Consider the following 15336-nt stretch of genomic DNA (forward strand, 5'->3'; position numbering starts at 1 on the left):
CGCCGAACGCCGGACGCCTGTCGCCTGCCGCGTGAAAAAAGGTCCCGGACCTTTTTTTCAGGCGTCTTCGAGCGTTCGGCTAGGAGATGGGAATCATCTCCATAGAGGGGGTCATCTTGGGGCACATCTAGGCGGACAATACCGGCGTTTTGTCGCCGCAAATCGCGGTACAAAACGCCGCTATTTTTACCGCGATTTGCGGCGACAAAACGCCGCGATTTCGTCCGCCTAGATGTGAATGCAGCCTAAATGTACATAATCATTTGAAACATAAGGCATACACGCTGTCCACGGCAGTTAAGCAGGCCATACACGGTCGAATTTCGAACAAATTTCCTTTTCAAAATTAGAATTTTTTTTTTTTTTTGTGATCCGATGATGCCACCATTGATTTTCGAAATTTGGCCGACCAAACCTTCATGTTGCCGGGAATATTCGTTTCTCTCCAGGAATATTCTTTTCTCTCTGGGAATATTCTTTTCTTGCACATGCGCATTTTATTCTCTATTACATTTCTCGCACGATTCTCCCATCATTGATCAGAAAATCGTTAGTTTTTCAAAAAATGTCCAACATGTTGGATTCCTCAAATTTGTTTTCCGCACGAAAATCGTCTGTTGCTGCAGCCCACTAACGGTACGAAATTCGTACGAACATTCTTTGATACGATTTTCGAAAGAAAATTCTTTCGAAATTCGAACCGTGTATGGCCGCCTTTAGTGAGCTTCTATATATTATTTCTATCCAGCAAATTAGAAAATGGAAACAGGCATCTGACTGGGTCTCATGAACGGCACAGTTCTGCCCATTTTGGATATATTTAATGGTCCACGGATGGCCTTGTACTACTTCACTCACCACCAGCCTTATTGACTAAAACAAAAAGCAAAGTAAAAATACAGTTAATCGTAACAATGTTTTGGTAATCATTTTTCTGTTTTTCCTCTTTTGATTGGTTGTTATGGATTACTGTACTCTGTATATCATCATTAATCTTTGTATTTCCTTATTAAATTCTTTTGCACAAGTTTGCTAGGCCATTGAACAATATACACATTTGGAGGTTCTACACAGCTTTTCCTGGTCTCAGACCCAGACTTTCAGTACGGGAATTGATGACTGAGTGGACCTAGGACGTTTCCTTCTTATTCAATGACACTGCACAGTTCTGTGACAGCGCTCCACTGCCATAGTAAAGATAGACCCTCGGGCCTCGTACCCACGACCGGTTTTCTCGGCAAGAACCAGCAAGAAAACTGCTAGCAGAGCTTTCTTGCTGAGAAAACCGTTCGTGTGTACGAGGCTTTCAGGTTTCGCGTCAGGAAATCTGGGCAGATTCTCGACAAGAGAAATAGAGAACCTGCGCTCTATTTTCTCGTTGAAATTCTTGTCGGCCTGTTTCCTGACGAGAAACCCGAGAGTGTGTATACTTACCTGCCGGCGTGGAAACCCGCGCATGCTCGAAATGACTTTGACACATGTGCGGTAGCTTCCACGGCATAGGTAGGGTGAAGCAAGATGGCGGCGACGGCATCGAATGTGACGAGCGCATGCTTGTCGTACGCAATGATGTCACAGCGTTCTTGCCTTTCAAGAGAACCGCAGTTCTTTTGAAAAGGTTAGTGTGTACACTCGGGCGGTAAGAGATTCTTGCCAAGAATCTCGTTGGGAAAAACAGCGTTTTTTTCCCGATGAGATTCTTGCCCGTGTGTACGAGGCCTTAGAATAACTGAAATGTTGGGCAAATGTCATACTTGTGCTGGATTCCTACTGACATAAAACCCTATCCTCTGCCCTTTTTATCACTATACAAAAAACTGCCACTTAATGCATACTGGGTAAAGTATGACTTGTTATTCCTACCCCCTAGAGATATGAACAACTGTTGATTTATATATTAGAATTTATTATTCCAAGGTATGACAACATCATTGTCCCATATGTGGGGATGCTATTGTATTATACAGTATCACCAGGGCTTTTTTTTCCCCGAAAATAGGCACAGGAACTCAACCACGACCCCTCAAACCCCCCTCACTCTTGCAGGGAGATCATACAGTTGGAGTGTAGGTATCCACACTGCACCCCGGAAACACCTGCATCTCCCTTGTCCCTTCCTGCACTGTGGGAGATGCTCAGGAGATCAGATTTGTGGGAATTGTTGGGAGACAAGCTGTCACTTGTAAACACAGAAGCCGGACTAGTGAAAATGGTGAGCAGAGGGCCTGAGCCAGAGGTGGTGGAACTGAAGTTCCACAAAGTTCCAGCTGAAAAAAAGCCCTGACTGCGTCACTATGGTTGGCGTGGGTCTGTTTTGCCTTCTCTCTCTGGTTTTCAAAAAGCTTCCGCAGATTTGCTATGGTTAACCAGCATTCTGAAAACGTATTAAAAGAAAACATCCAGGCAACGATTACCACCCGCCTCCTAAAAAAGTTCACATGCAGATCCAGTGGCTTCCAAGCTCTCTAAATAGAGCATGTAAGCAGATTAGGTATATAAATATCAACCTTTAATTGGCATAAATTGATATTATAATTATTGTTTATATGTCATTAAAACAAAAGAAATTAGAGGTATTTTTTTATTTCTATCCCCTAAATAAATACAAAACGATTGAAATGTTATAGAACGATACAGAAGTGAACAAACTTTTCAATATATATATATATATATATATATATATATATATATATATATATATATATATATATATATATATATATATATATATATTCATTTAAAAGTTTGTTCACTTCTGTATCGTTCTATAGCATTTCAATCGTTTTGTATCTATTTAGGGGACAGATTGATAAGGTTTTGGGGTTTTGGGTGCTGTATACCCTTTGTTATTATGGAAGAGATATACATACCTTTCTTGCTTCATGCTTGTCCTGGGCCAGTGACTTAAAATATTCAAATCCAGCCAGGCAACTAGCTTTTATAGAAGGGGACAGCAATGACAGACACAATATTTTACTTTAAACCAGTTTCTAAATATATGGTATTATCCAAACAATGTCTTGAGCTATCATTTATTTATCATTTCTTTTCTCCGCTGTTATAAATGAATCCACCATCATGAAATAAGAGAAATGCATGGCTACTAGAAGAGAGCATGCTTCCCGTGCCATGGAATAGCAGCAATATACGATCACTCACTATAGGCTTCTGATTGGCTTGGTTTTATACCACTATGGTATACTCTGTGGAAGGTCAAATAAAAGCACAGAACATTGGTAGATACCAACAACACTTGTATTAAGATGCCAAAGGTTGTGGAAGTACTGTACTAGTATAAAATGTAAACATTTATATATAGTTTATTTCATGCCAAGTGTAATGTCCGAACCCCAATAAGAACGGCTCCAGTCTTGGCACACATAAGGAAGAACTTCATGACACATCTTAGCCTATTACATAGTAAATTAAAGTAACCATTTGGCAACTACCATTACAAAAAACAAACAAAAAAAACACACACTTGTGTATGGCTTTTAATACAGTTACATATCCACACTTCTCCATTGCCTGTCTGTATTGTATTGCATTGCACAGGTAGGTAGTGTGATCTGTGTTCTTACCAGATAGGAAGACACGTCCCTATTAAAGCTATGAAGACTTTTTCATTAACTCCAGAATTTTTGTAAACTTTAATCTCTCTGCAATGTCGACTGAACTTTCACCTTCCTGTTAAAGAAAAGAAAAATACAAATATCTTTTTTAATATTACCTACAATGCAAAAAGAAGGATTTATCCATTTAGGCCAATAAGCTACTCACTTTGTAAGGAAACTTAATGAATGTGGTGAAATTTCACTTTGCAAAGAATAGCTTATTACTTCAAAGGAAAATAAAAAAAATAGTATTTTGCTTCCACGACTGGATGTAGGAAGTCCGCCAGGAGCGGACTGACCATTGAGGCACTCGGGCACTGCCGGAGGGCCACATGCCACTAGGGGGCCCCATCAGGGTTGCCAGGCTCAGTAAAACCAGGGACAGTATGTAAAAATCTGTGGGGTAGATTCTCGTAGATCGCCGCATCTCTGCGGCGGCGTAACGTATCTCATTTACGTTACGCCGCCGCAAGTTTTACGGGCAAGTGCTTGATTCACAAAGCACTTGCCTGTAAAGTTGCGGTGGCGTAGCGTAAATCCCCCGGCGCAAGCCCGCCTAATTCAAATTAGGCAGGTAGGGGGCGTATAGCATTTAAATTAGGCGCGTTCCCGCGCTGAACCTAATGCGCATGCGCCGTCCCTAAAATTTCCCGACGTGCATTGCGCTCACAAGGACGTCATTGGTTTTGACGTGAAGGTAAATGGCGTCCAGCCCTATTCACAGATTACTTACGCAAACAACATACATTTTTAAATTTCGACGTGGGAACGACGGCCATACTTAACATTGGTTGCCCCTCATATAGCAGGAGCAACATTACGCGTCTCAAATCTAACGTAAACGTCGTAACTTCACTGCGTCGACCATGCGTACATTCGGGAATTCGCGTATTTTGCTAATTTGCATACCCGACGGGGAAAACGACGGAGGCGACACCTAGCGGCAGAAAAAAAAAATTGCATTTAAGATCCGACAGCGTAAGAGCCTTACGCTTGTCGGATCTAATGGTTATCTATGCGTAACTGATTCTAAGAATCAGTCGCATAGATACGACGGCCCAGATTAGGACTTACGACGGCGCACATTGCGTTGCACCGTCGTAAGCCCTTTGAGAATCTGGGCCTGTGTTTTTTTTACATCTCTCCCTGATATGTCCAAAACCGACATGCTTTTGATGTGAAAATCCCGAGATTTTAGCTGCCCCGCCTCTGTACTGCCTCCTGACTTGGTGGCCATCTGTAAGCCCGGGGGCCCCATAATCTTCTATTGCCTGGGGGTCCCATGAGTTGTCAGTCCGCCCCTGAAGTCAGCAGAGCTTTACTGTATCTACTAAAGTTTCCTTGCAAAGTGAACAGCTTATTTGCCTTTAGTGTTTTTACATGACAGTGAAATCTTGAATACAGTGGAACCTTGAATTACGAGCATAATCCGTTCCAGGAGATTGCTTGTAATCCAAAGCAAATCAAAGCGAGTTTCCCTATAGAAGTCAATGGAAACAAAGATAATTTGTCAAGCATTGACTTCTATGGCAATGCCGCATGTGGAAATACTCGTGGACAGCTTGGCTGATCTCTGAAACCCTGGGAAATACCAAGTATTTCCGAGTATTTCAGAATGGCTTCGAACCGTTCTGAGTGTCACCGGCGCCCCCCCGCACCTCTGGCCAAATGTGGTACTGCACACCCCATTAGCTCGCAAACCGAGTCCAGATTTTTAAAAATGTTGCTCTCGTTAACTGCGTTACTCGTAAACCAAGGTTCTACTGTACTATCAAAAACATTAAAGAGGACCTTGCATGAAAGTACAAGATTCTGCTATTTACAAGTCCCCCAATGCCAGATGCAAAAACACAAGGTGACATTGAGAAAAAAAAAAAACACATTAAAATTGACACTAAACGCTGGTTAAAAAAAAAAAAAATATTTAAAATCTGTTCAAGTATTCTTAACTCAAACAGTACTTCTATAGCTCTTCTCCAAAATTGGGAACTCATAGAGACAGTTAGATAGGGAAGAAAAACTCAGTAAGAACCAATTTCATGAAAAATAGATTACAGGGCCACTAAATAGCAGACGTGTATGGATTATTTTTTGGAGAATAAGGATATTGTTTAGTGGCAAAAAAAAAGTACTTATTTTAGATCCCAGCTTCTGCGACCATACACGGTCGCTTTTCTTTTAGGGGTCACTACATGTTTTTGTATGGGGGCTTATACATAACGGACATTTTCAGCAAGTTCCAGTATAAAAATACCAAATAATATATACTGATATATTCCTTTGAAGTTACCAGCATATTTAACCATTTCACTACAAATCTTCAAGTGGGGGACAGTCAGAATAATGGCCAATCTGCTGATGATAATGCATCTCCTCTTTTATATTATTATTATTATAATACAGGATTTATATAGCGCCAACAGTTTACGCAGCGCTTTACAACATGGGGCAAGACAGTACAGTTACAATACAAATCAATACAAGAGGAATCAGAGGGCCCTGCTCGTTAGAGCTTACAATCTAGAAGGGAGGGTCAAGCGGAACAAAAGGCAATAGCTGTGGGGGATGAACTGATGGAGAAAATGAAAATAAAGTTGTTAGGTGTGGGTAGGATGAGCTTCTCTGAAGAGGAGGGTTTTCAGGGATTGTCTAAGGCCCTGTACACACGGGCGGATATCCGATGAAAACGGTCAGCCGGACCGTTTCCATCGGATATGTCCGCTGGCAGATTTTGATCTGATGGCTGTACACACAAAAAAAAAACATCCGCGGTGACGTGGCCGCGCCGATGACGCGGCGACGTGCGCGACCCTGGAAGGTAAATACGTCCACGCATGCGTCGAATCATTTCGACGCATGCGAGGGATGGGGATCGGACGGACTTATCCGGTGAGTCTGTACAGACGACCGGATAAGTCCGAGGGACAGGTTTCCAGCGGATAGATTTCTTAGCATGCTAAGAAATTTTTATCCTCTGGAAAACCGTCGGCTGGACAAATGTCCACTTGAAAATGTCCGCTAGGCCCTACACACGACCGGATCTATCTGCTGGAAGTGATCCGCGGATAAATCCCAGTGGACAGATCCGGTCATGTGTACGGGGCCTAAAAGCTAATAGAGTAGAAGATAAAATCGGAAAGATAGGAGTAAGGAGTTCCATAGGATTGGAGAGACTCTTGAGAAGTTTTGGAGGTGAGCAAAGGAGGAGGTGAAGAGGGAGCTAGAGAGCAGGAGGTCTTGAGAGGAAAGAAGAGATCGAATAGGTTGCTTTTTGAGACTTAAAATATGAAGCCAGCACTGTGCTTTTATAGACCTAAAGCAACCAGCTCTTTAGTGATACTCACCTTATTTTTAATGTAGGGATTAGCATTAGCTTCAAGCAGTATTGGGATTGTGGCTTGGGTCTTCATTTTGCAGGCATAGTGAAGGGCAGTGTTTCCATTCTACAGAAAAAGAGAAAGCCATCTGTGATTAAAGATCTGACCAGCCTAATAGGGTAACATCTCATTCTATAGACTTTACATAGAAGGTAATACATTTATAACAATACAAAAGTGCCGTTATACAATATCCAGTATACAACAAAAAATTACAGTGCAGCTATCATGTTTTTAATTCTTATTTGAAAATGATTAATTTGTTGTCACAGGTTTCATTTATTTTTTATTTATTTTATTCTTTGCTTCAGCTTTAAAGCTGAAGTTTAGTATATTGTACAAGACACAGGTAAAGTGTCCTGTATGGCGGGTATATTCCCCAGTATTTGAGTTGCGGGGGGACATTTTTGAAGACATTGAGTTCACCCATGCAGGTCGAGGTGTTCCAGGGACGTCTGGCTAGAGAGGACTGACTTTCAGTACTCTCTGGATTGAAAAGTCCCTACTGGGGACCAAATTTTCAGAGATTAGAAGAGTTTAGAGTGGGAAGAACCTCCAAACCCTGGTTACATGGCCTCTGGTCCCAAAGGGGTTAAGCCACAGGGAGTCTTGAAAAGCAGCAGGATGGAACCAGCAAATGTGTCAGTGAGTCTGAGTGGGAATTCCCTGCAGCCTTTGCAGCACCCTGAGGCAAGTGGAATCCCTAAACCCAGTGTGGGGCCGAGAGTTTGGCGGGGAGCCTGTTGAATGCTTTTCTTGACACGAGGACTATGAACTGTTTACTTTTGCTAAAGAGAAAACCATGTGTTGCCTGCTTTAAGGCCGTGTACACACGGTCGAACATGTCCGCTGAAACTGGTCCGCGGACCAGTTTCCGCGGACATGTCCGACCGTGTGTACGGCCTAGCGGACAGGTTTCCAGCGGACAAAAGTTTCTTAGCAAGCTAAGAAACTTGTCCGCTGGAAACATGTCCATCGGACATGTCCGATGGTTAGTACACCTAATCGGACATGTCCGCTGGTTATGACGTGTTACCAGCGTCCCGAAATCCCGTTCATGCGTCAAATTGATTCGACGCATGCGTGGAAGCATTGCACTTCCGTGTTTGAGAACGTCGGTGTCTTCTACGTCACCGCGTTCTCTGTCCGCAGGGATTTTGGTCTGATGGTGTGTACACACATCAGACCAAAAGCTCCCAGGAGACATGTCCGATGAAAACGGTCCGCGGACCGTTTTCATCGGACATGTCTCCTCGTGTGTACGGGGCCTAAGAGACCAATAAATATAGTTTACAGTCTTTAAATTAAACCACTTTAACTGGTTCAGGTCTGCCCTATAGAAGTTTTACTTCTACAGGGTGGCACCTGTGTGCCTGATCATGTATATATACGCGATCCGACACTTCTGGGTAGGGGGCACGCATTACACATAGCGGGAGACGCTCAGCGGGTACTGTGGACTTAATGTCCCCTTTCCCCTGCCAATTATTAGCCAGAGAGGCAGAATGGTGGTCTGCCTGTGTAAACAAGGAAGATCTCTGTTCTGACAGGAGGGAAGGCATGGATACTGTGTTTCAGCAAAGCAGGGACTAGGATCCATGTCTTCCCCTAGTAAAAGCACCTCCCACAGTTCACAAAAACACTGGCTAGGCACTGAATGAATGAATGACTTGTATAGCGCAACTCATGCGAACTGAATCGCCTCTGGGCGCTTTTTCCAGCCAGAGTCCGCTTGGCTGGTGCGGTCATTTTACCCTGTAGGATCGTGACACGCTTGGGACACACAGTCATACACACAGATATACATATATATACTGGGCCAATTTGGACAGGATCCAATTTACCTACCAGCATGTCTTTGGATTTAACACAGTTAACCCTTTGCTCGCCCCGGATGTTTAACCCCTTCCCAGCCAGTGTCATTAGTACAGTGACAGTGCATATTTTTAGCACTGATCACTGTATTAGCCTAGGTTCACATTGGAGCGATTTGAGAGACCAAATCGCATGACAAGTCGAAGCCTATTGGAGACAATGACACTGTTCCAAACGGTGCGACACCGATTTTGCGGCTCCGCACCGATTTGCATGAATAGTTACTGCACTACTTTTGCCGATTTCAGGTGCGACTTGAAGAGACATCTGTGCATGAAGCCACACAGATGTCTATCAAGTAGCACTTGAAATCGCGCTGACCTTCAAGTGAAGTAGCGCGATTTCAAAGTAGCATCATTGTGAACCAGGGCTTAGTGTCACTTGTCCCCAAAAAAGTTTCAAAAGTGTCAGTTAGTGTCAAAATGTCCACCGCGATATCGCAATCCCACTAGAAGTTACCGATTGCCACTATTACTAGTAGAAAAATAAAAAGATAAAATAAAAATAAAATAAAAATATCCCATAGTTTGTAGTGCTATAAAAAATTTGCGCAAACCAATATACGCTTATTGGATTTTTTTTTATCAAACATATGTAGCAGAATACGGTACATATTGGGCTAAATTTACGAAGAAATTTGACTTTTTACTGCTTGCATTTTGTAGCAGAAAGTATTTTTTTGTTTATAGCGCAAACATAAAAAAATACATAGTTGATCAAATGCCACCAAAAGGAAGCTATATTTGTGGGGAAAAAGGACATCAACTTTATTGGGGTACAGCATCGCACGACACTACAATTGTCAGTTAAAATAATGTAGTGCCGTACCGCAAAAAATGGCCTGGTCAGGAAGAGGGGTAAATCTTCAAAGGGTCAAATGGTTAAGAAAAAGTAAACCGTGCAATGGTGCAGTAATCGGCGCATCACACCACCTTTCACTACCCCTATACAATGGATACCAGCCTGCAGCTTGTTACCATGCAGGCTGGTGTTAAGGAGCCCTGATGGTAAATCATACATGTAGCTCAATTCACTATGCTTACACAATTCAATAAGATTTGAAAACAGTCGGCTGAATTAGAAAGCCTTTTCCTTTTGTTAAAGCTTATGAGCCTATGGTTTTTTATTATTTTCTCTCCAATAAAAAAAAAATATAATATAATGTATAATAAAACATACCAGCTGTTTTGAAATAATACAAAGGGATGGGAGTAGAAAGATGTGCAGCAATTTATAGTGTAAAGAAGTTACATATAAAATAAGCTGAGGTTTCATTTTTTTGTTTTGATGATGGAATTATACTTTTTAAATAGTCTCATAGAAGAGCTGGCAACCGGGGACATTGCATTTAGGTATTAGACCAATATCCCATCTAATGCACTTAATACACAATGGAATTGAACTGCATACAGCTGCCTAATGTGTTCTTGTCAGCGCATGAAATCACTACTACCAATAAATCACTATTAGCCAGCTGAGGCACTTGTGAGCTGATGCTACATTAGGCTAGAGGCTCTTTCCTAGATGAGGGTGTCAGACGATGAGTATGATAGTCTCTAAACAAGATCAGAAAGACAGAGGACTGGTATTTCAGAAAATTAACCTATGGTATCCACCAAAAGGTTGCGTCTAGTGGGCTGAATCACCACCTGCCTTCTTCTATTTCTTGGAAAATCCATTGGAAAATTTCCCAGTCTCTTTCTGCCCAAACTTCTCAGTCATCATAGACGTGCCCAAGGGGTGTGCCAGGTGTGCCTGGGCACACCCTAATCCTGGAGTTGGCAATCTGTCAATGGTGGGCATGTGATAGGTAAACTGCAATCCTTCCTTGCCGACCCTCAGAACCTGGACAGGAGAGGTGGCAGGGGTTGAATTTGGTGGAACCGATCTGTATTTTCCTCCTGCAGCAGCTGAAAAGTAGGCTTCTCCACCTCTACCTTTTGTAAACATTCAGCTGCCACAGGAGGAAAATATAGGGGATCGGTACTAATATATGCCACCCCTCCTTTCCCTCTTCCTTCTGTTCCCTGGGTCCCCCGTGTGCTCCCCCATGTGATCCCTTGCCCCCCCTTCCTCCCATTGTTTCCAGGTGGAGAGTGGGGAAGAGGCCGGTAAATATGTCAAACGCATATGTGTTAGAGCTTTGGGGTGCACACCCTAATGCAACAGGCTGTGCACACCTATGCCAGTCATTATTACATTCGCCCTAATATAAGGCAGGTAAAAATCCAACAAGGAGTGTAGGACCTGCTTGTAATGCCTTGGGTAAATGTAGAGATCATGGAACTCAAAGGGCTTGGATCACATGTGTTCCAAAGATACAGGCCTTAGGCTTTAGTAGTGTACTCAAAGTTCCATATACAAAGTGTATGTTATCTGTGTATGTTAAAATATCACAAAACAATTCAACTCCCCTGTCAGGACACAAAAGCTCAGCAGGGGTGATTGCAGTACTAACATTGTTTGAGTTAGGCTTGATTCACACCTATGCAGTTTTAGTGCTTTTTGCATTGCAGAATATTTTTCCGTAGGAAACCATGTTAAATGGACTGTAGTGCAAATCTGCAAAAAGCACTAAAACTGCATAGGTGTGAATCCAGCCTTAGTACAGCAATGTGCATACCTCCCAACTTTTTGAGAAGGGAACGAGGGGCGCCAAGCAAATACATGTTGGCATAGGACACACCCCCTGCCACGCCCCCTTAAAGGAGAATTATACCAAAAAATATTAGTTAAAGGAGTTGTAAAGAGCAGAGCTAACAGAAGATCCTGCATAAAATACAAGTTTAAAGGACTTGAATTCATAGGAATTTAGTTGCATACATTTATATGTGTCTATGCGTTTACATGCATTTGCCCATGTACTGGTGTAAAATTGGCAGATATGTATAGCCCCGAACACAGCTGTGATTTTTTTGAAAGCCTCTAAACTCTGCGCACACTTTTGCTTGTGGAAGCCGCTGTTTGTATGCCACCATTGATTCATATAGTGATATGTTTAGAGGTGTACAAAACAATATGCTGTATGCATCTAAACACTGCATTTTAGATTCCTGTGTGAATGAACCTTAATGTGATAAAAATTGCTAAGTTTACCTGAATTTATACAGTGGACGCTGTTGAATGGATAATATATGAAAATGTTTGAATTGATATGCTGTAAGAAGCTGTTGAAAGAAGGCTGATAATTAGTGATGGGCACGGGCATGTTCAGATCGAACCCACCAGGAAGCCGTCTCTGTACGCTACCAATCATAGTCAGTGAAGCATTTCCTGACCAGCAACTGCACATACACACGCTGCCTATGATTGGCGGTGTGCAGTGCCTGCTTCCTGGTGGGTTCGAACACGCCTGAGCCCAGGGGTGTTGCTAGGTCTACAAAAGATCTGGGGCTAGAGCCCATAGCAGCGAAGTAAAGAAAGTCATACCCTTTGGCAGGCATACACATGTATATACCGTATTGATCGGGGTATTGCGCGCTTCGGCGTATAGCGCACACCCCTAATGTGGACCCGCATTCCTGTAAAAAAAACATTTTAGTACTTACAGTTTTGGTGTCTTGCGTGGCGTCCATCGGCAAGCTCGTCGGGTCCGGCGTCCGTCTGCGGCTTCGGTGGTGTCCTCCTCGTCGGGTCCGGCATCCTTCTGCGGCTTCCTCCCCGCTCGATCCCCGCTTCCCGCACTGAGTTTGAACCACTGCGCTGGCATATACCGAGCGCAGTACACTCGGGTATAGTCTGGCAGGCTCGGCTCCTCTCGCGGTCACGTCATGTGCGTCCTGTACGTCCAGGACGTGACTGCGAGAGGAGCCGAGCCTGCCCGACTATACCCGAGTGTACTGCGCTCGGTATATGCCGGCTTTTGATTTTCAGGGCAAAAAAGTGTGCGGTATACGCCGATAAATACGGTAATATACATGTGTGTAATATATACAAACATATATTATCATTACATCAGGGTCCCCAGAAAGCCCCCCACTTACATCAGGGTCCCCAGAGATCCTCTCCCTTACCTCAAAGTCTCCAAAAAGCCGCTCCTTGCATCAGGGTCACCAGAGAGAGGGCGGACAGTGAGAGATGATGCAATCTCATTGCTGCCTGTGGCTGCGCAGTTAGAGCAGAACAGCAGTAATGCCGGGCGGGTGGTGAGAGAGGAGGTCATCTTTCTGCCTTCACCCACCCAGGCAGGGCCAGATTAAGAACATCATGGGCCTGGTGCTGAGGATTTTGGTGGGGCCTTTTAGGCTGCATTCACACCTCCGCGAAAAGTAACGCCGCGTACGCGGCGTATTTTGCCGCGAATAGTGTAACTTTTTTTTTACAAATCCTTCCTATTGCTTTGTATGGCCGAACGCCAATGCCGCCTGAAAAAAAGGGTCCGGGACTTTTTTTCATGCCGCAGGTGTACGGCGTCTATGAGATGTGAACCATCTCATAGACAGCAATGGGAATTCTCCCCTCCAGCGGCACGAGCGGCCGGCGTCGGGCGTTTTGTCGCGGAGGTGTGAATGGGGTGTAATAAATAATAAATAAATGCGTGGGAATGACATCCGGCCAAGGCAAGTGACCAAAGGCACAGAACCCAGAAGGAAGACCGGGTGAAGATGGAAGTGTCCAGGCCCCGCCTGATTCATCGCAGCACTGGAGGGCTCAGTCTGAAAATTGAAGTGTACACTAATGTGCTAATATGCTGTGCATACTTGTACGTTGTGGCATAACCTACCCCAGGGCCTCTAAAAAGTAGTAATGTCAGGAAAGTTTACTACCGCTTTATTATCACAGGATCGCAGGAGCCTCTCATGGGGCCCCCTACTGACCCGGTGGACGGTGACCCTTGGGCAGTGCCTAAGTGCACAGTTGCCAACATTTAAAAAATATTTTCAGGGACACTTTTTTATAGAAGTGCTATATTTAGAGTAGCTGAGATCCCCGATGTTCCTCTATACATCATAGTAGTAATCACAAAATTAAATGAGTACTAATAATGGGGCAGAACAAATATGAGAACTGATATTTCCTTTAGTTGAACTAACAAAAGTGTGTCCATTCTAGAGCTGGTAACATTGAGGATATTCAGTATAATTTTAAAGAACTGTTTTTGTGGGTAAGCGACATAGGGGAGGAGTATGGACGGTATATAAGTGGGAAGTATGTGCAGGTGAGGGAGAGGAATGTGGAGGGTCTAACAGTGGGCACTATGTACAGGAGTGGAGTACAAAGGGTACGGAAAAAAGCACTATGTACAGGAGAGGAGTGTGAAGGGTATGACAATGGGCAGTATGTACAGGAAGAGTGAGGGGGTATGACAGAGGGTAGTACGTACCAGAGAGAAGTGTGGAGTGTATGATGGGGCAGTATGTACAGGAGAGGAGTGTAGAGGGTATGACAGTGGGCAGTATGTACAGGAGAGGAATGTAGACGGTATGATAGTGGGCTCTATGTATAGGAGAGGAGTGTGGAGGGTATGACAGTGGGCACTATGTATAGGAGAGGAGTGTGGAGGGTATGACAGTGAGCAGTATGTACAGGAGAGGAGTGTGGAGGGTGCGACAGTGGGCACTATGTACAGGAGAGAAGTGTATGACAGCAGGCACTATGTGCAGGAGAGGAGTGTGAAGGGTATGACAGTGGGCGCTATGTATAGGAGAGGAGTGTGGAGGGTATGACAGTGGGCACTATGTACAGGAGAGGAGTGTGTAGGGTATGACAGTGGGTACTATGTATAGGAGAGAAGTGTGGAGAGTATGACAGTGGGCACTATGTACAGGAGAGGAGTGTGGAGAGTATGACAGTGAGCACTATGTACAGGAGTGGAAGGATATTTAGGGACCGAGTAGTGGTTAAGCGGGTCATACATGGATTGAAATTACACCAATTATGCAGAGACCAGCCATAGTCAATCTATGTATGGGCTATCTGGTTTTACACAAGTCAATCTATTAATCGACTTGAGTACAACCAGCCTGTTAGGTTTTTCCCAAAACAATCAGTGCTGCCAGCTATAGTTAGCAACACTGATCATTGTATGCACTGGCAGAACACAATAACACTGCAGGAGTGATTCCCCCATCCACAGGTCAGCAGGTGAGAGGGTGTGTGGGGACAGGCTGGGGAGAGATACTAGTCAGTGGCTGGGTAGGCACTGGTAGTATCAGAGCCAGATACACACAGGTTACATACGCCACGATCGTTAGAGCGAGAACAATAATTCTAGTACTAGACCTCCTCTGTAACTCTAAACATGTAACCTAAAAAAATGTAAAGCATCGCTTAGGATACCAAAAAAAAATTGTGCTAACTTAACTAACTAACTATTTTTTTAATGAATGAAACATTTTTTTCCAAAAAAACATGTTTGAAAAATTGCTGCGCAAATACCGTGCTAGAGCTGCACAATTAATCGTTAAAAAAATCGTGATTTCGATTCAACCCCCCTGACGATCTCCAATGCAGAGTTTGCTGATTCTTTC

The 15336-nt window shown here is 43.6% G+C and overlaps 1 protein-coding gene across 4 annotated transcripts in view; it reads right to left on the reverse strand.

The window, feature by feature from the left end:
* Positions 1 to 641: 641 nt before the first annotated feature.
* ANKRD22 (ankyrin repeat domain 22) overlaps positions 642 to 15336 on the reverse strand; it is a 34039-nt gene continuing 19344 nt past the window's right edge. For 3 of the 4 annotated variants that reach the window (XM_040362098.1, XM_040362096.1, XM_040362099.1), the window contains 2 exons: positions 6959 to 7057; positions 3305 to 3687 (listed from right to left, as the gene is read on the reverse strand). In XM_040362098.1, the coding sequence (XP_040218032.1) occupies positions 3610 to 3687; positions 6959 to 7057 (177 nt within the window). In that variant the 3' untranslated portion in view covers positions 3305 to 3609. Of the gene's footprint in view, positions 874 to 3304; positions 3688 to 6958; positions 7058 to 15336 lie in introns of those variants that run through there. The other variant, XM_040362097.1, reaches the window with a different exon arrangement.

Source organism: Rana temporaria, chromosome 8 (genome assembly GCF_905171775.1).
Source record: "Rana temporaria chromosome 8, aRanTem1.1, whole genome shotgun sequence".
In the NCBI taxonomy this organism is placed as follows: domain Eukaryota; kingdom Metazoa; phylum Chordata; class Amphibia; order Anura; family Ranidae; genus Rana; species Rana temporaria.